Source organism: Lagopus muta, chromosome 6 (genome assembly GCF_023343835.1).
Source record: "Lagopus muta isolate bLagMut1 chromosome 6, bLagMut1 primary, whole genome shotgun sequence".
NCBI lineage: Eukaryota > Metazoa > Chordata > Aves > Galliformes > Phasianidae > Lagopus > Lagopus muta.
In genome coordinates, this window is record NC_064438.1 from 45,737,593 (window position 1) to 45,764,211 (window position 26,619).

General features: G+C 37.8%; 1 protein-coding gene across 1 annotated transcript in view; it reads right to left on the reverse strand.

The window, feature by feature from the left end:
• Positions 1-1,566: 1,566 nt before the first annotated feature.
• CLMN (calmin) overlaps positions 1,567-26,619 on the reverse strand; it is a 71,249-nt gene continuing 46,196 nt past the window's right edge. Inside the window, exons 2-13 of the mRNA XM_048948994.1 lie at positions 24,631-24,692; positions 22,162-22,257; positions 21,018-21,101; positions 18,107-18,199; positions 16,687-16,877; positions 14,789-14,982; positions 13,722-13,804; positions 11,023-12,336; positions 9,832-10,013; positions 9,137-9,197; positions 8,105-8,166; positions 1,567-6,732 (exon numbers count right to left, since the gene is read on the reverse strand). Of these exons, the coding sequence (XP_048804951.1) occupies positions 6,579-6,732; positions 8,105-8,166; positions 9,137-9,197; positions 9,832-10,013; positions 11,023-12,336; positions 13,722-13,804; positions 14,789-14,982; positions 16,687-16,877; positions 18,107-18,199; positions 21,018-21,101; positions 22,162-22,257; positions 24,631-24,692 (2,576 nt within the window). The 3' untranslated portion in view covers positions 1,567-6,578. The remainder of the gene's footprint in view (positions 6,733-8,104; positions 8,167-9,136; positions 9,198-9,831; positions 10,014-11,022; positions 12,337-13,721; positions 13,805-14,788; positions 14,983-16,686; positions 16,878-18,106; positions 18,200-21,017; positions 21,102-22,161; positions 22,258-24,630; positions 24,693-26,619) is intronic.

Below are 26,619 nucleotides of genomic sequence, written 5' to 3' on the forward strand. Positions count from 1 at the left end.
TTATCTGAAATGACACCCATGCTTGTCTGTATTGCTGTCATAATCCAGATAGGTATGTTTCCTATTCTGCATCGTTTGCATCTTGTTTGAGCTACCAAAACTGTGTTTACACAGAAAGGATAAGGGAGATTATTTTTGCGGTTGCAATCAAGATGATTTATATCCTGTGGTAGCGCAAAAGAAATCAAATCCAACAATTCCTACTCTTGCCATGTTTGCAATTGAACTACGTTTTGGAATCTAGATTCTTGTAAAAATGCATACTCCTCCCAAATTGTCAATAGCATTATGAATATTCTCTTACTGTCTACAAGCACTAGTGTGGGGGAGGCTGGCCAATAAGTACCAGCAACAACAAGAGGTGTGCGAAACACATTGAAAGTGCATGAGGTAATTTGATTTTGTAGCGAGCATTTACCATTCCTAAAGCATGAAAGCTATTAGCCTTTAAGTTTAGTTAGAAAATAAGCATTTCCACTCCATTCCCCGTACAGTTTCATGATGTTTAGTTCTGTATTTCTGGAGGCAGATTACTTGTCTGATTCTCAACTGTATTTTATCTCTGTTGCACTTTGATTATTCTCCTTTGCTCATACACTGCAAAGGGAATTGAGGTGTAGGGAGAGGAGCATAGTAAATATGAATCAGTTCTGCACCCAGTAAGTTACTAATTCACTGGTCTAACACTTAGCTTCTTACATAGAAATAGGCCAGATAAATTGAATATTAAGAATAATATATAATTCAGCACAACTGGTTTAGAAAGCTTACCTTTATAATACCAGTTTCCACACATTAAGAAATTAAGTAACAAATAATCAACATGAAAATTTTAAGTTTATCATTTGTTGACTGGTATAAAAATTTGGCTTCCTCATCCAAAATTAAAAGCCACTCTTTAGGTAGGTGAGAAAAAAGTGCTCTTTATGAATTTGCTCTGTTTGATGAGATCTTCTCTACCAAAAAGTGGGTACAGTTTCTGGGCACTAAAATGCAAAATAAGAACAAAATGGTAATCTGACAATATGCAGAGAGGAAGGTGTCTGATAATATACAGAGAGGAAAAGGACAAACTCACAGGTAACACTTTATGTACAGGAAGCCTGTCCATTTATTTCAAAACAGGAGATTTTATAAAATAAAGTGGAACTATTCACTAGTAAATACTAATCTTATCACAGAGTAGCAGTTTCTAAAAACATTTTCTTTGCTATTGTACCAACTATACACAAGAATACATTTCTTTCTCACAAAAATTAGCTTTGAGCAACAAATGCAAGTGTTCAATACATACCACTGATTGAAAGCATTTAGAAGAAATGTATTTTAAAATACACAAAAATGCATCTCCTTCAGCCTTTTGATACCAAACAAGCACTCCTTGCATTTGTTCTCATTCAAATAACCTTCACTCCTTACCACTTGCCAAAGGATAACGTTTTTTAAATATGGCATCCCTCACTTATGTCCCTACTTAACTCCTTAGCAAACTAGAACTTTACAGATTGTTTTAAATGAAGAACTTTAGTAAGAATGGTAAAATTGATTAGGGTAAAACAGGGTTGGTTTTGTTGTGGGTTTTTTTTTTTTTTTTTTTTTTGGCTTTTTACACAGAAGAATAAAATAGCATGAAGTGGTATGGAAACTAAAACATCCTTCAATACAAAAGCAGAGGTTGAATTCTTTTGGCTGTAATAAAAAGATGTGTTTGATTTACAATATTTAATTGTAAGTTATTCAGCATTAAAAAAAAAAAGTTGTTTCTCTACAAAACAAACAGCATGTAAGTTGAAAGTGAATTGAATTAAATTAGGCCAGTCATTTCTAAGTGAACACTGGCGATTATCTGTTATAGTCTAGTGACAGCTGTGGATCAGAGCTGCACTGTATGAATGGTTCCTTGGGCACAGAGCAAATGAATTCCGTGAATCAAAGAGATTCCAGGAAGGCCCAATGAAAGTAATGAAACTACTTTGGCAGTAAAATATTACCTGACTTGAACACAGCCTTTCTTGGAATGTTATTTTTTACTATTTCTCACTGAGGTCGAATTAATTATTTTTATTGCCCCTTCTAACCTTTTCATGAGGAAAGAATTGTATTAATCACCCAGGGGCCAATTTTATGTTCCAGAGACATAAACTTAGACATTCCCCTCATGGTGAGAAAATAACACCGTTCTCATTTTCCATTATCAGCAGTAGCAGCTGTCTGAAAAGGAGTCATCAAAAGTGCCACTGAGGTGGAAGTGAGCTTTCCACGTCTCATATTCAGAGGAAGAAAGAAATGCTTTGCTATTCCACAATTTCAGTTAAGATAACCCTGAAACAGACACGGCACTTGAGAATAAAAGGTTAATTTTTGTTGCCTTTTGTGAGCTATAGAGTAGTGTGTCAAGAGACGGACAGAGTAAGCAAGCTTTCCCATTCAGAATATGTCTTTTCCTATATCCCTTAAATGTACATATAAATCCTGTCCTCTGGAATGCATAGCTCCACCATGGCAGAGTGTGGGGTAGCAGCTTGCACTCGTGCACACCCTGCTTATGTACAAAACTGGATTATAAACACTCATCAGTCAGATGTCTATAAATCAGCATCATCAGTGGCATGCGGTGGGGAAGAATTTGATGTTATTTACTTGAGAAAAAAAACTGCACAACATGGAAATACAGACACTTATGGATTTTTTTTCCTTCTTTCAGGTTTACCATCTACTAGCCCAGTGGAAATCAGCGGGTGACTTTTGTCAGGTCAGAGCTTTTGGCTGTGGAGATTTGGGAACTTTCACAGGCACATTCTAACCTGTGACCTTACTCTGCGTTCCAGCCACTTGTTTCCTGCTGCTGTCTTCTTAATCAAAACTGGTAGGGGATGGTAACTTCCTAGAAGAAGTAGGGGATTGGTCCTACATAATTTGTGCAACAAATGCGATGCATTTAAAGGGGTTAACTGAAGTCTGTGGCATTGTTTGTGGACCTAGCCCCAAGGCAATGCGTAGGCTTTGGCTACTTCTGGCCTATGTGATGTAAGTTAAGTTCCCTCAAGGCCAGATCCTGTAGGTGTGCTTAGCACACAGATGTGTCACACTGACTTTCACAGAAGTCGAGAACTGAACACATCACTGATGCATTCATTTTTGTGCTTGGTGAGAAGGGACTCCCAAGTACTTAAAGCTACACGTGGGTGATAATGCACTAATTATCTTCTTAGATGGTTGAATATGAGAGCACATACACTGGGCAAATTCCTCTTCTAAAAGCTCTGATTATGTGAGGATGGGTACCAAAAGCTCCGAAAAAGAAAAATAATAATAATAAAAAACCCTGGGCCCCAGTAAATTCATGGCTCACTACTTTGATAAAGAAATCATAGTGACTATCATCAGAAGATGTAAAGGAAATAAGTGAGTTGAACACCAAATATTAACATGTTGAAATTTCAGCCTCAGGAAGTTTTAATGGAAGAAAGAAGCTTCATCACTCAGTATAATTTGCAACTTATGAAAGTTAACATCACAAAATGATAAACAGCTATGCAGCTCTACGAATCACGCAGTTGCATTCAAATCATTTCCCACGTCTTTCAAGTCTACTGCTCAGCAAGAGATCTTCCTCTGTTTCCAAATGGATGCTCCAACTGATGCATAGCTCAATGTTCATTCTTGTGAGTCATAATTAATAAATAATCATACCACATACACATAGTTTTACAGGTATTCTTAAAATGGTTTTACAGTTCTATTAAATATATAGATAAAATAATCACCGCTATATAAAAAAAACATCTTTTTAAAACAGCTGAACTCTGAAGCTTTGCATAAAATTCTGTAGACACATTCATTATAATCTAGAAACTCAATTAAAATACATTTTAGAGCTCAATCTATCAAAAATATTCACGGCATTGAAAAAGTGATTGTCTTCTTTTCTTTTCTTTTTCTTTTATAACTGCAATCTGAACTTGCCCTGATCATTTCCTACAACCTGGCAAAGGCTGCATTCATTTCAGTTTGTAGATGAAGTGATTGCTTAACTCATTTCTTCAGCTGTAAGACATCTGCCCCATAACCGTTTAGCAGGCTTTGGTCTTTAATACTAAACCATTTCTCGCACTTTCTATAAAATCTCAATGAAACACTTTGCAGTTAAACAGCAGTAACATTGAAACATCCTGTTACAGCTGTTTTGCAGCCTGTAATGGTGCTTCTCTGAACACCAAACACCCTTTTATCCAGTAATCTACAAGCACTTCCCAACACTTACACTTCACAATACCGCACCATGCATGCACTTGCTCATCAAGAACTGGTTTTATAAATGATCTTAACAGATCAGTACCCATATATATCTGAATTCTGCTACTAAATCAAAGTATCAAATGAGGTCACTTCAAGCTTAGCACTTAAAAATCCAGGCCTTTTTTCAGGGAAAACCTCCTTATTCAGACTGTGCACATATCTATTAGTGAGATAAAAATGGCCCACCAGCCTTTAAAATCTCAGATGCCTCGAGACAGTCTTCCAGTCAGCACATTAGAAAACCCTTTGCTGCAATGAACACTTCACAGTCAGGCTTTTATAATGTAAGCTAAGAATGGCACACAAGGACCAACAAGGAGCAACATTTACAGAACAGAGAGGGCACTTGAGGGATTAGATTCATTTTAAGTGGGGGGAGCTGCTGCTCATGCAGTTGTCCTTTTTTTTTTATTTTCTTTTTTCTTTTTCAGTTCTAGATAATGGCAGAACTCCTTCAGAGTTCAGTCTGTTTCCACAGTCAGCTGACTACAGCAGTACTATTTGTAATTCTTCTACTCTGGACATTCTTACCCACAGAATGGCTGAATAAGGTAGACTGCTTCTGCTAGAGTAAAAAAATCAAACAAACAAGCAAACAAAAACAAACCTGGCAAATCCAAATGTGGAAAGCAGCCAAATACCAAGTATCATGGATTTATTTAGTATTATTTTCACCAACTTTAGAAAGTAGAAGCAACCTCCATCTTTTCTCAGGCCAGGTTGGAAAGTATACATTAGCTTAAAGATTGGATGAAGTGATCAAGACAATTGCTGCATGCTCTCTGAGATTTAAACTGCTCATTTTGCTGCCTGAGCCACTGACTATTAGCAAGAGGGAAGAAAAAAATGATGAGTTTTCTCCTTCTTGGAAGTTAATAGCCCACTCTTCCATTCTTTACGGATGCCAGTGGCTTAGGTGAGACATTCAAAGATCTCCTTCCAATTCATTTTCTTAGGAGAGAGAAGACAAAATGGAAATGATTCTCCTTGACTGAACTCTGATAGTGGTAAAATTCTCCAAAAAGACTGTAATTGAACTCCAGATAATCTCCATTGATAACTAAGAAATTATTGCAATTGAACTGAATTTGAAGAATTCTCTTTCATCCTGTAGTGCACTGGTACCCTTTCTCTGGCTGAAAACTAAATCAAATACCCTAAAGTGATTGCTGATGTGGCTAAAAGTTAAGAGAAATGGCTTAACTATGTCTGTGCACAGAAGTCTATCCAGTTAAACTAGAGAGTAAACAAAGGCTGTCAGCATTTATCTATATTGAGTTTTACACTCGTCATTGATTTATACACTTAAAGAATATTTCTAACCCTTTCATAACAGTGCACTTGTGCTTCAACAGTAGCCTTAGAAGTTAGACTACCTGTCATATTTTGCATCTTTAAAAGACAAAAATGATCACATGATCTGGTAAATAAAAGCATCAGAAAAAAGGAATCAGATGCTGTCTCACAACAGAGGTACTGTCTCACAGTATTAAAAACAAACAAACAAAAACCACCTATCTGTTCCTGATCTTTCTCAAAGATTGCCACCATCAGTAACATACAAAGTGTATTTCTTCAGGTACTCTGTACAGAAATATCTGGATTAAGATTTCTCACACGATCCCCCACTGCTCCACACCCAATTTGTTCCTGCAATTTAAGCATAACAGGTTTCGAGTAAAAATGAATTTACATCCTAAAAAAACAATCTTCCCTCCACAAATAACCCTCTACCTGATTTTGCTGCTCCACTGGATTGCCACTATATAGGATTATAGTTAAATTCCTGCAGCGAGAAGTCTCAACTCCAACTCTGCTCTACCTCCACCTCTCTCAAAGAACTCCATGGAAAAAGAGCATTTCAAGCCTTGCTCTTTCAGGAGGACCAGATTAATGGGCAAGCCAACAACAAGTCTTCCACTGGTGTTGAACCCTTCACAGGTAAATGAAGCCAGAATAATAATTTTTGATGATTAGAGCTCTGAATTGTTCATAGTTCTACTGATAATCATCCATTTTTATTTAGCATCTTATAAAGCAAGGCACAAATGTACAAAATTGCAGCTACATTTTTATATATATTTACACAACTGTCGTATTATAAAATGTGCTTAGACATTGTCATAGCACAACAGTAGAGGAACTGATGAGAACCTGATAGTAAATACAAATACCAGGTCCTATATTTCTGCTTGTGCTTCACCTGAAATAACATACTTATATGTAGATACACAAAGCAATGAAGCTACCGTCTTTTATTTGTACACACCTCACAGAGATCACACTTTGAAGCTAAAAAGCTGTGGAAGGACTAAAAGGCAGTAGACAAGCACCCAGAGGAAAATGATGAAGTAGAATAGCTCTGATTGCTCAATGCTTGGAGTCTGGCAAGGAGGTGCTGCAATCTCATGCGTTTCCATGTCCTTTTTCATCCTAAAAATAAGAGAGAATTTGTCAAGAGGCAGAAAAAACTGTAAACATTTACATTAAAGATCAGAGAGCATTCTAATAGACAGCAGTTTGATCAGCTCTTTCAACCTACTTGGTTGCAACCCAAGCTACGCTATAGGATGCATAATGAGCTCTAGCAGGTGTTCCTAAGGACTCTAAAAACTGCAATTAATACTCTGAAGACTTGGACAGGATCTCAGGTGGTTAAAATACATGCAGAAACAGTTCGTTTGACATAAGCTGATTTTCATTGGTCAAAAAGATACTTTTTTATTTTTTAACTTTCAGAGCAATAAACATGGCTTTGAGCAACAATTGTATCACATTTATTTATTTGTCCAGTATTTTATTTATATGATATAAGTATCAGACTTGACATACTGATTCCAAACCAGCTACTCTTAGAGTTTTTCATGTCAGATACATAGAAGGGTAAACAAGTTGCCCTACACTTTAGGAAACAAACGAACAACTCAGGTTGTTAGTTTGCAGGATAACTCTAGAATTACAACCTCCGTTTTTTTTTCTGGCTTGGGCGTCCCTCTCTCTCAATTAATGTACTGAACATATACATATGAATATTACACAAAACGTGCTCAATTGCAGCAGTCTGCAAGCAAGCAGTGGTTATAGATTGCTGTGACAGCTATTCACATATATATTTTAACGGAAGCATTTGCTATTCTGCGTGCTTTTTACAGCTAAAAGCAGCCATCATTTTAACTAGAAATTGAAGATGGTACTAATTCAGTACCAATCGAGGAAAAACGTACAGTAATCAAGTGAGGGAGGTAATGCTTATTTCTTAAATAGATATGTAGAAACTCATACTGAAGGGATACACATTTTGAGTTCAGGATCCACCACAGCACTGTAAGCCCAAACTAAACATACACACTCAAGTTGTAGAAGCTCACAGGTGCTCTAGGAGAGGCAAGAGTTCTGTTAAGCACTGCCTTAACAGAACACTTAAGCACTGATGGTGCTAAACACCGTCTTGATAGGCTTCTAAACTTGGAAAGAGCCAGCAATGCCAGAGGCCTCACACAGAAAGTCCTCCCACTCTGTTCTTGGTTTGAAATATCCACTGTGTGGGGAAAGAGTTCACAGTCTTGCTTAGACAGATAAGCCTTTCCTCTCAAGTCAAGAAAAGACATTTTTAGTTAAAGAGAGAGATTGAGCAACAAAGAAGTTTTGTGTCTTACACCTATGGGAAATATTGACCCTGAGCTAGTACATAAGATGTACCATTGGTCTACTACTACTGTTAATTTGTATTTCCCTTTGTAACACTGACAAATTACTTAGAAGTTATAGATTCCTTGCATAAGATTTTGTCTGAAGAACTACTCACCCAGTGATCAATAGATTTTCACCCATTTCTGTCATCTTCTGATCCTTTTTACCAGAGGTTTCCTTAAAGAAACAAGTAACAAAAAATAGATGATATAAAAAGAAAATAAAATTCAGTCTCTCATACACCGGTAGTTGTGCATGCATTCTTTGCAAAGTACGTCTAATGTTTACTCAAATAAAATGAAAGCGTGCTCCTAAATTTATCCCACACCCATGCATCCCCCATCACAGTCTGGTACATAATCAGAAACGCCAAGAACTCTCCCCATTCATACAACTTCCTGTGTGAAACATTGGTTTCCCTGAATATTGTCAGCAACTTTTCTTTACAAATCGAAGAAGGCCCACATTTTATTTCGTGCTGAAAAGCCACATTCCTACCCTTGCTTAGCAGACCCGAACTGCTGTTGCTGCCCCTTATGAGTTAAAAAAGAAAAAGCATCCAGAGCTCAGATGTATAGTGTGCTTGCAGGAAATCAATATGAATTACATCTGTGATAAAGGATGCAGTTTCACATTACAATTAAGTGTCCTCAAGGGCTAGCTGCTGTTATTCAGAGAACCTACTACATCACTACTACAAAAGAAGTGGCAAAGTGCCTCTTTGGTAAAGAGTGCATCCAAAAGACACTCCACATTTTTGCAAGGCTCTGACCAGGATGCTCACATACATACACAAAATGCATAAACTAAAAGAAATCGGATCTGCAGATAAAGGAGGCTTCAAAGAAGTGAAGTGTTTCAGCTATACAGTGATGAGTAAACCTCAAAGTTAGAGAATATTTAGTTGGATTATTAAATAGCACTTTGTGGGCTTTTCCAAGGATCAGTAAGATGTCATTTCATTTATTTGGAAGAGTTCAAGAACAGTTTAAATTGTTATAGAATAAAGCACTAAAATGCTTAGAAAACATTGGGCTTTTGTGTTATCACAGAATATAGAGAGCAGAACCTTTGACAGTATTTGAACTTTTGGAGTTTGGGAGAAATCATGAAACAGTGATAGAAAGGTCAATTTCTACAAACTTACCATCTCAGAAGAATCAGGAAACCTTTTTCGGAGAAAGATGTTGGAATCATTGCCACAAGTTCTGGAACATACATAAAAGCAAAGTGTTTTAATTCATGAAGATTTGCTTTGAATTCACTGCAATTATGCACACTAGTTTTAGTTACACAAAAATACAAACGTGTCGTGTGTTTTAGAATATGGATTTGAATTTATTGTTAACATTACAAGGAATAACTTTGGGAAACTTTAAATTGTTGTTGTTGTTTTTTAATAAAAAAATCCAAATGCTCAAATTTGATTTTTTTTTCTTTGAAAACATTATCTAATATATTTTTTGCACCTTTTACATCCCCTAGATTTACACAAGTCCTATAGCAAGTGAGATTTTATGGTTGTGTAGTTAAAAAAGAATTGATAAGCGACAGGGAACACAAGCCTGACAAAGGAGGTAATGCTTTCATCTAAAGTTTAAATGCATTGGGATTCCAGTTGGTTTTGTGTAGTAAAGTTTGTACAGCAAAGTCAAATCACACCCCACTTGCACCCAATTACTTGATATATTTATGAGAAACACAGAAAGAAGCCAATGAGTCCTAGAAGTAGTCCACAAGAAATATTTGATGGTAATGACATACTTTAGAAGTGCAGTGCCCTTTAGAAGTGCATCATTCCTATCAGTTAGATACATTTCAGACAATGTCAATACAAAATACCTGGTCAATTCCTGGCTATTAGCAATTTCTTCCAGTTTATCATCTAACAGTGCAGTATGCCCAACTTCTGAGATCTGCAAGTCTTCTGCTTCCATCATATTTTCCTTTTTTTCCTGCCCATTACTACTTTCTTCCAGTCTTATTCCCACTGTTGCAAAGTCATCCAGATTGTCTCCTATGGCCTGTTGAAAATAAGAAATGTTTTGCATCAGACAAGACTGGTTCCCTAACTTCTTAAATACCTCAGTGGTGTAACTTACTCAGATGCTACATTACATGCTGTATGAGATTGAGAGTGTTACTAAAGAGAAAAAAACACAAATTTTGAAAATAATTTCAGATACCTTGAACTGTAAAGTATCATCATTACATGCAATTAGTTGGTAGTTCTTTAAACATAAGAAATTATGACATGACTCAGCTCTCTCAAGTAATGCACTATGATTTTCTTTTTTTTTAAATCTGTTTCCAATTAGCCTGTTGGAGATAACAGCAATTTGACTTCACTGTCCTAATAAATTAGGACCAAACCAAGTTTAAGCAACAGAGTAATGTTCAAGTACTTAAGTGGATATTCATTCCAGACAACACTGTCACTACTATGCTAGAAAATGTGTAAGGCAATTCAAAATCAGTGTTTCCAAGAAGATATACAATTTTGCCTTAATACAAAACACAGAATTATTACCAGAAATTGCCCTTCTTTCTCCTCCAGTTTAGGTAAGTCTGCACTTTATTCACATGACTTAACCTACTCAAATTGGTTTGTTTTCACAGACAAACTTATCTAGATTTGGACAAAAAAAAAAAAAAAAAAAATCCTTTATCTTTTCTATATCAACAATATTGCTTCCTGTTCGTTTCATTAAAACTTACTTTAAACACTCTGTCATAATCTTCTCTGCCTAGGAGCTACAAAGGGTCTTCAAAATACTTTAAAACATGAGTAAAATTCAAATTTCTGCAGTGTTATTACTGCTCAGTCTCACTTGTTAATGCAAGATCTTTTCAGGGAACTGCAATTCCATTCTTTCCAGTAGAGGGCTGTGGCAAACAGCGTTAACGAGGCAGAAAACCAAGTACATGTCATCTATTTCTCCACATGGCAAGCAAAGTGAAAGGAAATCCTTGAGTTCAGGCACTAACCCCCATACATATGTAAAGAAATACAGCAAATAAAAAGTTAAATACCTCAGGATGCTGTAGAATTATGGAATCTTCATTGCCGGTGGCTTTTTGGCTGTCTATTTCAATTTCTATCTCTCCTATTAGTAATGGCAGTTCTTTTTCATAGAAAGAACTGCTATGACTGTTTATATCTACTGTTTCCTCCTCTCCGTTCTCAGTACCCATTTCCAACGAAGGGACATCATCATTATTCCCTAAGCCTGGCTCTGGATCATCTTCCTTGTAGCCCTGTGCCGGTATCCCTTTCTCATGTAAAATATCTGTTACTGTTTCAGAAAAAGATTTGTCATTTTCAGTATCATATCTTTCAAGACAAGGCTCAACATAAGCATCCAAAACCGCTGATATGGGAACGTTATAATGTGGATAATAGAACAGATCATGGGGTATTACAGACACTTTCGAAGAACTGAGTAGCACTTCTGCTGAAGACTCATCTTCATCACAACTGTCTGAGTCTTCTTCATTATTGGGTCCATCTGAGAGAGAGTCATCAGATGTTTCTAGCAGCGTAGATATTTCTTGGCTTTTGAGATTAGAACCATTCAATGAACAATGGTTATTTTCTGTTGTCTCCAGAACAGGTGATTGCTTTGTACGTTCATTTTCTGGCTGTTTCAGCACTTCCTCATTTAGAAGGTGAAGAACATACTTATGTGTATCTTCTTGTTTAGAAGTAACTTCTGGTAAAATAATTGAATTTTGGGAATTGCTCTCTTCTACTCTATTTATAGATTCATCTGTAAGTATACCTGAAGTCCAAGACAATGGACTTAAAGAAGAAGTATTGGCTGAAAGGCTCTTTGTTTCATTGTCGTATTCAGTATAGGTTTCTTTTGTTAATTCTTCAGAATAGTCTTCAAAAGAGTCAACGGAATTTTTCTGATCAGTCAGAACAGCTGGAGAAAGGTCATCACTCTGTTTCAGTGCATCATCAGATATGCCACTATCACCTGGCACCAACTTATCACTAAGAACTTCCCAGGAGGAATTTGATTCATAACTGACAGATCCTGTAATTTTCAGTGAAGTTGGCCTTTGTGGCTCATCTTCAGAGATTTCCTGAGAATCGTCTAACACTTGATTCAATTTGCCATTACATGCTTCAGGAACAGTTTCTGACAGAATTCTCTCAGGGGTGTCATGAATATGAACCTTTGGAGGAGCGGGGTGACTCCTTTCATGATTAACAGTGTACATATTTTTGTCACTTTCCCTTAAAATCAAGATTTTGCTTTCCTTTTCTGAAGGCGTGTCTTTGATGTGAACATACGTAGATTCAATTGGAAGCTCCTTCTCAGGGTCTGTAAAGTCTTCCTATAAGTAACAATACACCATTAAAAAACAAATCGTGCCTCACATATCATTTTACTTCTCCCAAGTGATACAGAAACTAACCCACTGCCCCTTTAATTTGCAAATGGCCAATTAATTACACACGTATTTTAAAAGTAGGCAAATCAATTTGGCAAGTAAAGAGAGTTGAACAAAGCCACTTGTACAGGAAGATTAGAATGGAGACAAGCCTACTGCTCAGTTCTTAGTATTTTTGTCTCTCCCTGCTGCATTTGTGGAAACAATTGACTTCGGTTTTTTGACTCAATCCCAAAACCTGGCAGTAAAGTAAACCTAACAAGTGCACTAAATCTACCATGAAACATACTAATCTACTAGATTATTCAGTTCCAATGGACTGTATTAACAATAAATAAATAAATAGGTAGGCTCTTTTTTTGCCATTAAAATTCCCAAAAGTCTTAAGACTGACAAATATTAATGGCAATCTAATTTAATAATCATGATTAGACTATCATAACAATTTTAATTCTGGTGATTTTAGTAATTTCCACCAATTTCATAAGCTATGAAACAAAATAACACTTGGAACTTTCAGTCACTAAATGAGAAGGAATGGCTCTCATGTAAGAATCATGACTTATGTACATGCAATCAAGCACAAAAAAATTAAATTCCTTGGAAACTCTTTCAGATCAAAAAAGACTGTGCTCAACCAGGTTTGTCAAGCACCCTTTTTCATTTTAGGCAGGTCTTTTCCCAAGGTCCTAGGACTTCTCATTTCCTCTCCAGTTTAAAGTCTCTTATTGTTTAGCTACATTTTAAATTTATCATCTTTTTGTCCAAAGGACCTTTGTCAGTCCCTGCCGAGGACTGCTCCTCAATTCTTTGCTTTTGATTTTCGTTAAAGCCCCAGCCCTTAAGCTGTAATGTATATTATGCTTACACATGAGGGCCTTTGACAGCTTTATTGACAAGATTCAGCCTGTAATGTCTTGTATCTGATACAATACCTGCTAAATTCAAATTGATTGAGACCCTCATACTTGAGAAGTTTGAATTCAGAATCAAATTGAGGGTCAAATAATCATAGATGAATGGATAAACTTCACTTTATTCTGAAATAACGATGGCAAAGTAGCAGAGCCTATGTAAATATTTCTGACCTTTGAAAGCTATAATTGGATGTAAATGTTTAAATGCAGAGTTCTATCTGAAGCAGCTGAGCAATCTGCAGTGAAATCTCACTTGACCAGACTTAACAAGTCCGAGAAAAATTACAACAGAGTCTGTGGCTTATTTTAAACAGCTCAGAAAGAAACCCAGAAGATAAACACAACACCTGTCCTTATTAATTACACCAAAGCAAATAAAAAAAGGGATACGGCATAAGAATAAACACTTACTCCCTCCAGCTCTGGGAAATGTTCAAGGAACTGGGCCACATAGGTCACAATGGACTGCTCATCAGGGGATTCCACCATTATATCTGTGGGGGGAGGTGTACAGCACGTCAGCACACATGGCCTGAAAGCAGTTTCGCAGAGGCACAGGCTGCCAGACAGTTATCTGCCTTTATGACAAGCAGCGACACTTTTCTTCTGCTGACAGATTAGAGATGGTAGAATCCTTTTCACTGTTTACAGTATAAAGAATTCTCAACATCTTGTTCACATTAATTTTTTTTTCCTGTTTCCAAACACATACTGAACCCTGACCAAGGTCACTTTTCATCCACCTGGAAAGTGTAATTTACAGCATATATATGTTGCTATGACTTGACAGTGATCTTGTTGAGTGACAGCACAGAGATATATTTTTAGCAGAACCTATTCTTCTAACAGGTGACACATAAAGCACAGTTTGGTTGTTTGTGCTTTCAATCATAAACTCAAGGCTTAACACCTGTGTAATAGAGTTCAGCAGAAAGCATGGTAAGAATCAGCTCCACTTGTAAACATATGCTTATCTGTACACATATATATATTTTTGCATACACGTATTTATATATACATACTATATACATGAATTATAGAAGAGTAACTGGGAAATGCAAACACACTTGGTCTCCACCCATTTTCCTGGTGTGGTGACTCACACACTTCATCCTGAAGTGACATTTTGCCTCCATGGACTGCAGGCATTACGAAATGCTGCTACTGCATTGAGACATCTCTCCACTCAGCAGGACAGTGATTAATGCCCACTAGCAATATGGATGTCATGTAGCATCTAATCACTAACCTGGACCAATGCACATAGCTAAAATTATGGTAAGGTATCTGGACAAGCGTGACTGGAACCACTTGACTACCAGCCAGTGACCAAATCTTTTTTCATATCAATGAGTACCACACACCAATCACATCAATAATCCAATCTCTGGGAGGCTTGCGGCAGGTATGCCAATGCAATATTAATGTACTCATGGTAGTCTGAATGTTACCCAATAATGCTGATGTAAATGTTTTACCTTCTGGCTCTAGAAGCCTAGGAACACCCAGCTTGTTTTGAGCAATGCTAAAAGCATCCTCCAAGTTTTCTCGTGCTGATTTTTCCAATGCATGCTTCATGTCTACCAAAGTGGAGTCTATTGCTTTTATGATAGCTAAGAAGGCAAGGCCGCTCCTCCAGCTGCTGGCAAAGTCCTGAACTGCAACACCATATCTAAACAGAATCACATACAGTTTACATGACAGTTGTGTTAAAAATCCAAAGTAAAGCATCACCATTTTCAAAGATTCTTGAAAGTTGCACAAGTCACAGCATCAATCAAAAGGCACAAAATACTTCAATGAAACACAAGAATTCATAGACTGGGTCAGTGCAGTCAAGAACCGATATCAACCTGCTCATAGGAAGCAGCTAGTGAAAACAAAGCCCTCAAGTACTCAGCAACCACATTTAACATTCACAAAACCAAATGCCTGTGCGATTCCCATGTCTGCTGTGTTCCAGCACTCTCATGCCACAGCTTGGGATGACTGCCAACACCCTAAGTACTTAAAAAACATATGCATAAATGACTCACTTTCCTGTGTATTTGGCCTTTGATAGCAGAAAATTGTACTTTGCCTAATGCAAATAGCACCAGCATACATACAGATCACAGGTGTGTTAGGAAAAAAAACAAATTTGCAACGAAATGCTGCCCCAGAATAGAAAATCCTGCACAAGTCATTGGTGAAGACAACTATAATGACACTATTACACTTCTAATAGCTCAGTTGCAAGAGCAATTTTCTCCATTAAATGTTTCAATTTGTACTCCTTGACTAGGATAAGAAGTCTAAGACTTTAATTTTTCTCATTCTCTTTGCGTCTCCTCCTTGTTAATGTCATTATCAGCATTACCTTGAGAGTAAAACTGTGCTTCCTATGTGGTCTGCATTAGCAGCAATTAACTACGGATCTCAATGGAGCAAGTTTATCTGCACAACAAGCACAATTACCTCCACTGGAGATAATCAAGGGATGAGGTCCACAGGACCAAACACTTAAGATGTAAATTTCTATCTTCAGCTCTCTATATAGAACATCTATGCTCACATGTAGGTTTTGGACAAACAAAGCTATCAACAGACAAAAATGATGAATATACAGCTATCCTACATTTATTAGTAAGTTTGACCCACGCCCTCTTTTATCTCTGGCAATCATCTTTTCTGATAATATCATATGTAAAATATATGCCAAGCATTTATATGCGCACTGGATATCTTACACTGAAAAACTTGACAGCAATTCTACCTGGCGTTAATGATCAAAATGTTTTGGTGAAAGAATTGCTTTTTTATTACAGAGGAGAGAGATATGTTGATCAATGGAACTGGACCCCAAATTTAATGTATTCTCAGGAAACAACCTAAGATTTGACCAGTTTTCAAAGGAAAAACAAAGCTTCTAACACAAATTCTATTCTAGGCACTCTAGGCACATAGAAACTCCCTCAGGACTGCTGCTTAATTTAAAAGGCTGTTTGTTGTTAAAGTCTTTCACTATGGGTTTTTTCCCCTTCTACATTTCAACCTTTATTTACGCCTACCCTTTAATTAGTAAAAGATATCTAATAGACTGCGCAGAAGTTGCAGGGAGGGGGAAGAGGGAACAATCCTATTTTAAATAGTGCCAAACAGATTAGCGCAAGTTAACATTTAACATCAAGCCACGAAGCAACACAGCCTGCTTCAAGGTCAGATGGTTGCTTTAGACACATGTGCAATGATATGTCTACCTGTAGGTCTCTTATGCCTGCAGACTTTAAAAGCCAGAAGAACCCACTGCCAGGGTGGCACATTAGGAAAGAGAGATAAGTTTCCGCTTGAACAGGACAGGCAGGACACAGTTTTTTATGACAGCTTGTTTGCTTACTTTCTGGTTTTCCTCTGAACCCAGAATAAAAGGGCTCTGATGGCTTTTCGCTGATCCTTCACTGTGACAGACATGCTTCTTTCTACGTTAGGAGTGCTGGGGTATGATGTGTCCGACTCTGGCCCGCTGGGTCCAGAAGAGAGACTGGATGAGGAGGAGTTCCTGTTGAGGTTGCCTGTCAGCTCTTTAATCTGTAATAAAAAGTGAAACACACAGAATACTGATTTAATACTGAGTGAATGGAAAACTGAATGTTTGTTTTTAGGCAAACCAGCATACTTTTAAGATAACAGGGCCATTGCTGAACAACTCTCAACTTGTACTGCACAGACGTGACAGCTGCAGCAGGCCAGCTCGCAACCCCAGGAAATGGGAAGGGCATGGAACTGGTTAATGTTGAACAGAACAAATTCACGTTAAACAAAAATCAAAGAACCACATCCTGAAAAAGCAGTTAGCTTAACTGAAATCATTCTCTCTTTTCACAGGGCTCACTGAGTGAAATATTTTATATTAAGAAATGGTGACCTACAACAACATTCCCATCCTATCCTTGGTCAGCATGGATAGCTGAGTCCAAAGTACTCACTACACTGCTTTCATATGCCTCCGTGCCTTCTGTTGCCAAGTCTATCTGGCCAAACAGGTGCTGTGCTGTTTGGTTTGAAGTGCTCAGCCACACAGAGAAACCCCCGTGCCACTTCAAAATAGAGAGCTGTTTTAGAAATGAGCCCAAGAAAATGAAAGAGCATTAGAGCCTCATAGTCTTACAAGAACTGCAGAAACCTTCCCTCCATCTTTCTCTGTTCATTAAAATTTGGTATTGTCTAGAAGGTCATTCTCAAAATACACGTAGATTGAAGCAGTTTGAATCTAAGCCTGGGGCTAAATTAAATTTCAGGTTTAACTCAGTTTTATCAGGACTGAAACTTCAGGCTCTTCAAGATATTTCATTTGGCTCTCTGCGTCAGTTGTGAACTTCTGCCATGGTAAGAAAGTCTCCAGAAATCACTGTTTCTGCACGGAATTTGCCACCATGTTAGATTGGATCCAGACAAGGTTACTGAAAATGAACTGTAACCTGGAACCAAACCTGAGACATTGGTGCAGGTCCAGAGAATCAGGAGCAGAGTCCTGAGAAAGAACAGGGGAGAAGGGACAGGAATAATCTGAAGCTAATTCGAGTCCAAGTCAAATCAGGGCTTAAATTGCCTTCTATTCACACCAAAACAGATCCAATAAAATGAAAACAGCTGCAGGTATAAAATTAGCATATCTTAGGAGGGAAAAGGTCGTGTTTAGCAAGCTTAATTATGTTTTTTAGGATTAAAAATCAATTTTAAAAGAATAGTACTTGGCTGGAATAGACTGATAACATGAAGGCTGTTGACTTATGATTAAAGTATTCGAGTTTTATTACCTGAAAAAACAATATTATATTCCATATTAGTCCAAGTACCAGAGAGGAATTTCCATCTGCTATTTCTGCTGCATCAATGCTAACAAGCTTTACCTGTAGAAGAGATAATAAATTCAGAGACAAATTCAGGTGAAACAACGTAAATACAAAAATATATACTGGCTTGGACTGAGACCATTGGATATATCTGGAACACTTTCATCATTGACCAACCAGCCAGCTGTAAGATTAAAATCTCTTTTAATGATAATGTGCCTTGATCACAGCCACTCGGCTCATGGAGCTCTCAGCTCAAGCCTTCCAAACCTCTAGCAAAGTCTGCAGAACAGCAGTGAGCTCATTTGTACATTTAAGATTACAAATATATTTCATCTGTACAAATATGGAGAAAGATAGCGTCCTCGCTGGTGGATCTAATTCTTAACAAGCAGAGGGCAGGCCTTCCTCTGCCTTCCTCTTTCTAAATTGTGACAGATTGGCTGGAATGCACATTAAACCTGAGGAAAAGGATAGGACTGAAGCCATTTCTCTTAAAAAAATTGAAATCATAGTAAGAACTGCTCACTTCTGTTTTGCTATGCATCTCCCTTCTCCTTGCTTATATCACTTTACGCTGCTTGTCAAAGAGTTCTGATGAAATCAGGTAGCAGGAGATAGGTTTGCATAATCCAAGCAAACTCTAGCATTTCCTACATTGAAGTTTCTTCCACATAATAACAACAGAATGTTATTCTCTTAGACAAAACAAACTTGTTTTTGGCAAAGCTCATGAAGGAAAGAGGAAGCAAGGAAGCTGTGAGTACTGTACGCGGCGCTCAGGGCCCAGCATACAGCCCATTTATCGTTTATTTAGAAATTCCATACATGATGAATCACTTCACAGAGCTTTACCCTGCTGCCCCATTTCCACAGAAGCATACACTGATGGGTTCCACCCGCTCTGGTTTAATATCTAACTGAAGGTCTTGGCAGCTGAGGCTTCTTGCCAGCACTTTCATCACTACCTCTCACTAAGTTTGGTTAAACTGAAAAATGGAGAGCAGAATAGCTTTTTATCTAGTGGTTTGCACAACAGTTTTTGATCCCAGCAAGAAGACACCTCTGGCTGCCATATTTCAAGGCTCAGATTTTCTTACCAGCTGCAAAGTAATTGGCACAGAAAAGCTTTAAAAGCATTAAAAGTTTAAAAACTTGGTGCATTTTAATAATTGTCCGAAATGAGCATTCATCCTTAGACTGTTCTGTGATGGTCCTGTTCTCTTACTACTGCTTATGTTTGTCACCTGCCCCAGCTGAACTAATTGCTACAAGCTACCAGCTGCTTACTCTTAAGGAAACAAGAAATAAATAGAAAAGTAGTTGTTTTGGCAGAGCTAATTTGAAGGCTGCCTGCGTCCAAGGCTTTGCCTGCCTGGCCTTGTTCAGTGAAGTTCTGGATTGTCACCTTGTGAGGTCTTGGCAATTAGACCTGCTTCAGCTGCAGCTCTGCAATGTGTTGACATCAACAGAAAGAAAAAACCTCATCTGCTAGCAGGCCTTAGCTGGCTTTGTGTGAAAAGCATAATCTTGCAGACTGTTGAGAAATTTAAGAACATGTAAGATATTTCTTAACAATTCTATAGCAGGCCATGTAGACCTACACATTTAGGGCCAAATCAGCCCCCACTGGAGGACTGCAACATCTGGAAGACATAAGACAACTTTCTGACCTTTCACATCCTCTTCTGAGGAACAGGATGAAACCTTCAAAATCTATGAAGCTGAAATATATTCACTAATGTTTCACATCGTACTCATTCCTGCACTGGTGCTCCAGTGACCCTCCAGTCTGATGAGTACTACTACAGGATCTCTGGAGCAAGAATTAAGCACATTAAAAGAAAGCAGCAAGGTGGCATTAGTCACTGATACGGCACTCTCTGTGAGGCAGGGTTTTGTCCCTACACACACACACAAGCCTATGAAGCTTAACCCTCCTTTATTTACACCCTGGAGTTAATAGGATCATCAGTTACATTTTATCCTAAACATTATGGTAGAGAAGTTGCAGAAGTTTATTTCAGCTATTCAGTGAAAGATCTTTCAGTACAACAAGCAGGCTGTAATTCTTTGTGGGTATGTTCCATTTTTCTCTTCCTCATTCTGAAAGATCTAAGTATACCATATAAATAAGCTGTTATATGGCTGAGGACTTCTCTTGACACCATTACATAGCTTTGCAAGAGCGGAGAGCTTTTAAGACACAGGTCACATTGAGAACGCTTTGGAAGAAAGCTCTAATGGGAGAGATCCAAAAAGGACTGAATCATTCTGAGCTACAGGGTCTGATCTTGCTTGTTTCCTTCCAGCTGTGTCAATTTTTAGGAAGTGATGTTGCAGTACTACTAAACTAAGAGGAAAGTTATATCCTTACAAGCTTTTGATTCCTGGAATCATGCATTTATCTCATGTTCCCAGATTTAATTTTCTCTTGCCTTTGACTCATGATCAGCTGCTGCAGCAATTTACTAGATAAATACATGATTTGTAATACTGCAAGTATTTCTGATAAAAGGAAAGAAAGCCATCTACCTTCAAAGTAATTGAAATAACACCTCTAATACTCAGTTCATAAAGACTACATGCATTTCTTTTAATTTCCTTTTAATATTGCGTTCCTGGTCCTTTAATCCTATTGAACTTTTACATTATGAAATGAACAAATAATCCTTGTTTTACACTCTGTAGGTGTTCTCTTTGTGCATTTTTCTGTGGCTTTTTAACCTTGCTGCTAAGGTAAATTGCAGTGCGAAAAAAAAAGCAGTACATTCTTATGTATATGCCATGCATCACTCTAGTTGCAATTACAACAACTACAATTTGTGACATACATCCAGGGAAGAGATTAAGAGCTGCCTTTAGAAATACTCACATTGCTGTCCTCCAGGAACTTAAGTGCTTTGGCTATGTTGTTTAAACGAAAAATGCGATGGCTTGAAGATTTGTATTCATGCATCTAGAAAAAACAAGCCAAAAAGTGTTTAAAAATGGTGGAATTATTCACCCCTTCACAAAAAGCATTAAAAAAACAGCAAACACAGAGGCAAATCAAACTGAGAAAGTAAAAGTATTGCCATCTTCTCTGATCAGAAAGTGCTTCAACTATATGATTGGCCCCAGCTGCTGCAAAACACAGTTAGCAACCCATTTTCCTGCTCTCTAGATATTACATTTCTCCTCAACCAGGAGGTTGATTGTTTATGTAATCAACCCCAACCACGTTCAGTAATAGGACCCAATTTACCTGAAAAAAAATCATAATACATTTTTTGTCTTAAATTAAATTGTATCATTCTATTTAGGAAGCATGAGCAGTTTTGCTAGCAGGCACAGGCAGGTGGGAGCAACAACCTTCATTCTGGCAGAGATGAAACAGATTTGTTGCATGACTGCTTCCCTGCAATTTCATGTTGGCACACTGCTTTTATCATGTATGCAGGAAGACCCAGCTGCCAACACAAGTCTGGCCTCCCTCACTGACCTTCCAGCACATAGATCAGTGATTGTCATGATGTGTCTCCCCTCCAATTCCTTTCCATGTTGCTGTCAAAGCTTTCTATGTGAATGCAGACAGAAACAGTGCTGCTTCTGCTACAGCCCAAACTGCATGAATATTAAAAAATAGGTGGTTCTGAACATATGACCACAATGAGCATTCTTTCTCCAGCAAATTTATCTTTCCTTGATAACATGGCTTGAGCAAACTTCAGAGTATGTGAACATTAACATATCCAAGCCCTAAAAAACCTTAAAAAAAAATCCTTAAAAAAAAAAGGAACATTTACAATGATTGCACACCACTCATATTTCATGGTTACAGATTTCCTTCAGATTTAAATTACAGCTCAGGACACCAGCTTGTAACATAAAGAAATAATGACATAATTGCTGAAATACTTCTTATTGTATGCAAGACATGGGAACAAATCCTCCCTAATTATTTGAATGTCAATATAGTGTTACTTCCAGTGTGTGGAGCTCCAAGATACATAGGTTTCTCTTCCTTGCATACATACCAGTTTTTGTCCTGACAGGACTTCCAGTAGTGCCATCAAGATTTTCCCATCTTGTATATCCATAAACAAATCTCTCACTTTCAGAGGAGGTTTGCACTGTGAAGTAAAGAAATGAGGTAGCTTTAAAACAGCCCTACTTGGTGAGTCACCATTACTACAGAGAATTGGAAGGAGAATTTTACAAGACAGAGATACTAGAAATAAATCTCAGCCTGTAGGAAGAAACTGATGACTCTTCTTCACATCACTGGCAATTCTGCCTTTAAGAGAAATAAGATAAAACTGAGATCAGACAAGGACTTATCCCAGATCTCATTCCTGTCTCCTCTGTAATGTTTCTGGTGGTGCCATTCTATATCCCACTATTTTCTAAGCACTTTAAATAGCAATGTCTTGTGTTTTCTTCTCAGCAAACTCCTCCATCTCTCCACTCCACTGAGGTGTCATGCTGTGTGCTGTGAGGCATACCACAAAGTCAGTGCTGCCCTTAGGAGCATTCTCAGCTGCAGCAGTGATGCTTCATTCAGATGTCACTTGCACCTGTGTCCCTTAAGAACCAAGTCATTTTATTTCTGATTGGGCAATGTTTCATTAAATGCTGCTTCTGGCAAAATGAGGCTGTACGTTTTTATCACTAGTATTTAATCTAGACAAGAGTACTAAGGTCAATGCTCCATGCTGAAAGGAAGAAAAGTAACATTCATTTCAAGATTTAAAAAGCTTTGGGTTTGAAGCTTTCAGACTTCTCATTCACTCCTAACAAAATCAAGAACCACCAGAACTCGTAGGATGTAGACTGCCCCCAACTGTCCCATTACCAGAGCCATCTCCTCTCAAAAGATGACCCAAATGGGATGGCATGCACTAAGAGGACACACACTGTGCCACAAGTTTCCTAAAAAGGTATACAAGGAGGCCTTCAGTGCTGCCTATAAAAGAAGTGAACCTCTCTGCATACAGAAGTGCTTCTTAGAGGATAAAGGCAGAAGCCATCTCCCCTCCCTCGGAAGGTGTCCCTATGGAATCATCTGTAATTAGAAATAGCTTTAGCAATGTTCTCATTATTTACATGGATGCGTTTGTTATGCTAGTTTCAGAAAAGAAATAAAATAATAATGTAGCAGTAAACTTTTGCCCTTTCTTCAGAGAAGCACTTTTCTTTATTGAATCAGAGAGGAAAAAAAAAAATTGTATGCGCTCCAGAGAAAACAATTCACCTACCCACAAAATTTCTAAGACTTCATATGTTTGGCACAGACGAATTAACAGCTCCCTACAGCCATTTCATGATCTAATTCCTTTTGTAAATGAAAGACCTTTTCCACAGTTACATACTTGACAAACCTTTCTGACAACTTCCAAATTTAAAGCTCCAGAGCCTAATTCCCAAAGGAATCACTCACAAAGCATTGTCTTCAAGTTGAGAAACCTTTGGGAGCAATTGATAGTTCAAACATTGCCAGCTGGCCTTATTCTGATCTTCTAGAGAGAGTGAAGATCCTTTTATTCCTTCAGTAACATTCACTGCATAGTAGTGGACTTAAGCAACTCTTCATGTGATGCTTTTCTTCTACAAAACCTTTTTGCTTTACTGTGTTTGAAGCGCAGTCTCTTCACAAGAAGCACACAATCCAGACTGTAGTTTAACTCACAGCCCAAACTTAGTTCCTATCTGCGTTTTGTGAAATTTAGCCACAGGTACTAACAGCACGGTGAAGCCCAAACTTCAGTCCAAGTTAGGACTGCTGGTCTCTCTCATTCCATGACTGCACAAAGAATTGCTGCTGCCTCAGGAATTCTAAGATTTTTTTTTTCTCTTCTCGTTCTCAACAACAGGAAAACCCTTCTCTGGATGTCTAAATGCTCATGAGAATTAGTACTTACCTACTACCAACAGGAACAACAAATTGGCTTCAATAGTCATATTACCGTCTGATTAAGAAATAATTATGCTTCAAAAATATGGGATGTCCAAGAATTAGTTCTCTAACGTAATTGGATATGTTAAGATCACAACATGCAGGCTTTTGGAAAGCGAACAGCAAGTAATTAATCTTTCCCATCTGGAGATCTGGGACAAAGCCAGGTTCTGAGGAGTGATCTGTCTTTGGCCACTATGCCTCAGATACTCAAACTTCCAGTCGTGGGGAACACGCAGCAACCATCCGTTCAGAGCAGCCTAAACCACAACTGATTTTATGTGGCTATGTGGGGTTCTACAGGAACATGCAGTCAGTAGCAATGAAGACACAAAGGTATCTGAGATGATCTACAGCCAGCCAAGAGTTCACTGAACCTGAAATTTTCATTTATACAGAAACGTGTTTCCAGCTTCCTCTCATTCTTCTACAAATCTCTCGATACACACAGAAGTCCTCTGATGACAAATTGCAACTATTTTAAAATATATTCATGTAGTCTGCTTCCTACTGTGCCCTTGTATCTCAGTATCAAGACAGTCAGTCTTACCTTTCCCAAATGTAGGTTTATCCATCTTGTAAAGGTCCTCTTCTGCACATTTTCCCGCTCCACTACAAATATCAGAAACAAAACACAGCACTTAAGTTTCCAGAACACAGCACACTTATAGGAAACTGCAAAAACTTATGCACAAAAGAAGTCAGAATTCATTGGAGGCCTGCAAACAAAACAAATATATCCCATAACAGGAGACATAAGGTCTTCATCCAGGCATGAGCTATGCACTCGTAGATGCATTCTAAACAACGTAGGAAAAAGGTTCTCTTAGTTTTGCAGTCTTAAATGTAGCTTTTGAGAACTGAGTTTTAACATGCTGTGCACAGCTCTCCAGTGATGTTAGACTCTGAGCCGGTGGTTTGACCCTTCAATTTATGGGATTATTGTCCTGACACCCACATGCAAATTGGGCTGATGTGGATTCCAATGTGCTTAACTTACAAGCACAAGGAAACTGGATCATGTTAGTTAACCCAACAATTTGGTCTTCAATCTTATGAATGGAAAGGTTGCCTAAAAACTCATCTTCCCCAATCTTCTATGTAGTGAATTTCAAATTAAAAATAAAAAATCAGAAAAGTCTCTACACTGATTAATCATTTTATTTGTATTGCAGTAAGACGAGAAGCACTTGTGACTTGCCAGAAGTGCTGTATGCTGGGAGCTGTACAAATAGCTCTTGTGCCAGCTGAAGAGTTTTTAATCACATGTGCCATTTCCTGAATCCATTTCCATAGCAAACTACAGCAAAAGTGCAAGGGGAATCATATTTCTGATTAATCTTCTAAAATAAAAGAGTTAAGCATAAATTTTAAATAAATGAAGTAGACTGACGAAGTGATATTTCATTTTAGAGACAATTATTCTCAAGTGGTTCTCCAATTTCACTAGAATTAAGGAAATCTGGCAATTTATAAACAAGAAACATTAAAACTAGTTATATGCTGTATTTCAGTCTACACATAGAGCATGTATTCTAAAATCTTTTTGTGTTTCCTCAGCCATGCAAAAATAGCTAACCCGTCTACTGAGAAGTCACATTCTGTAGAAGTCTGGTTTGTTTTTATTGGTCAGCCTAATTATAGGCTAAGTAGCAGCTTCTGTAAATCAAATTTTAATCTTGTTCTTTTTGATCATTTTAACTGAAGGGTCAGCAGCCTCTAATCATACATATAATTGTTTTCCTTATTTTGATGTATTGGAATAGAGCTTTCAGCATGAATTACATCTATAACTGATGGCCACTTGGGCCTTCGAGGTCCTCTTATTCCTGTAAAACCTGATTTTATGTAAGATGGTTTAAAAAAGTCATTACCCTTTAAGTGCTTTAGAAAACATGGAAAATGCCAAACTAATTATTGCTGTTGGCTTTTCTTTTAAAATAACTTAGAAGAATCTGCACAGATTTGAAACAGTTCTCTACAAATTCAACTGTAAATTATATTAGGGTTCTAGAATATCTGTAAAAATACCCACAGCATTTACTACCTACAAATCTCAAAGTACAATAAACCATGAGATGGGTCATGTTCTTCTTGAGCTTCTCTCCCTTCAGCATCTCAACCCCCGAGCTGCCTCTCCATGCACTCACACGCACCCATGTCGGTTCAGAAGTGCCACGTGTCATGCAGAGTCAAGGGTGTAACTTCAACAACTGATCTGTTAACATTAACTTTGGAGGGTCAGCAGATGGTAAAGTTAAGCCAGATCTGTCCCCAGCTATGTTGCTTTTTGTTTAAATACATGTGTTGGTGAAAAGAGGCAGGCAGTGCAGCAGGAAATGGGGCTGCGTTTGGGACTCCTGGGTGTCAGGGAGGTTGCCTTACCAAATGGGATGGCTAGACAGATGTCCAGTGTCCACCAAAATTGAAAAGGAAACACAGAAAGGTACACAGAAGCAAAAATACGTCTTCTAAAGCATTTTCTAATTTCTACAGAGGCTTGGTTTCAGCCAGGTCCTATTTTCACCAAGCACTTTGA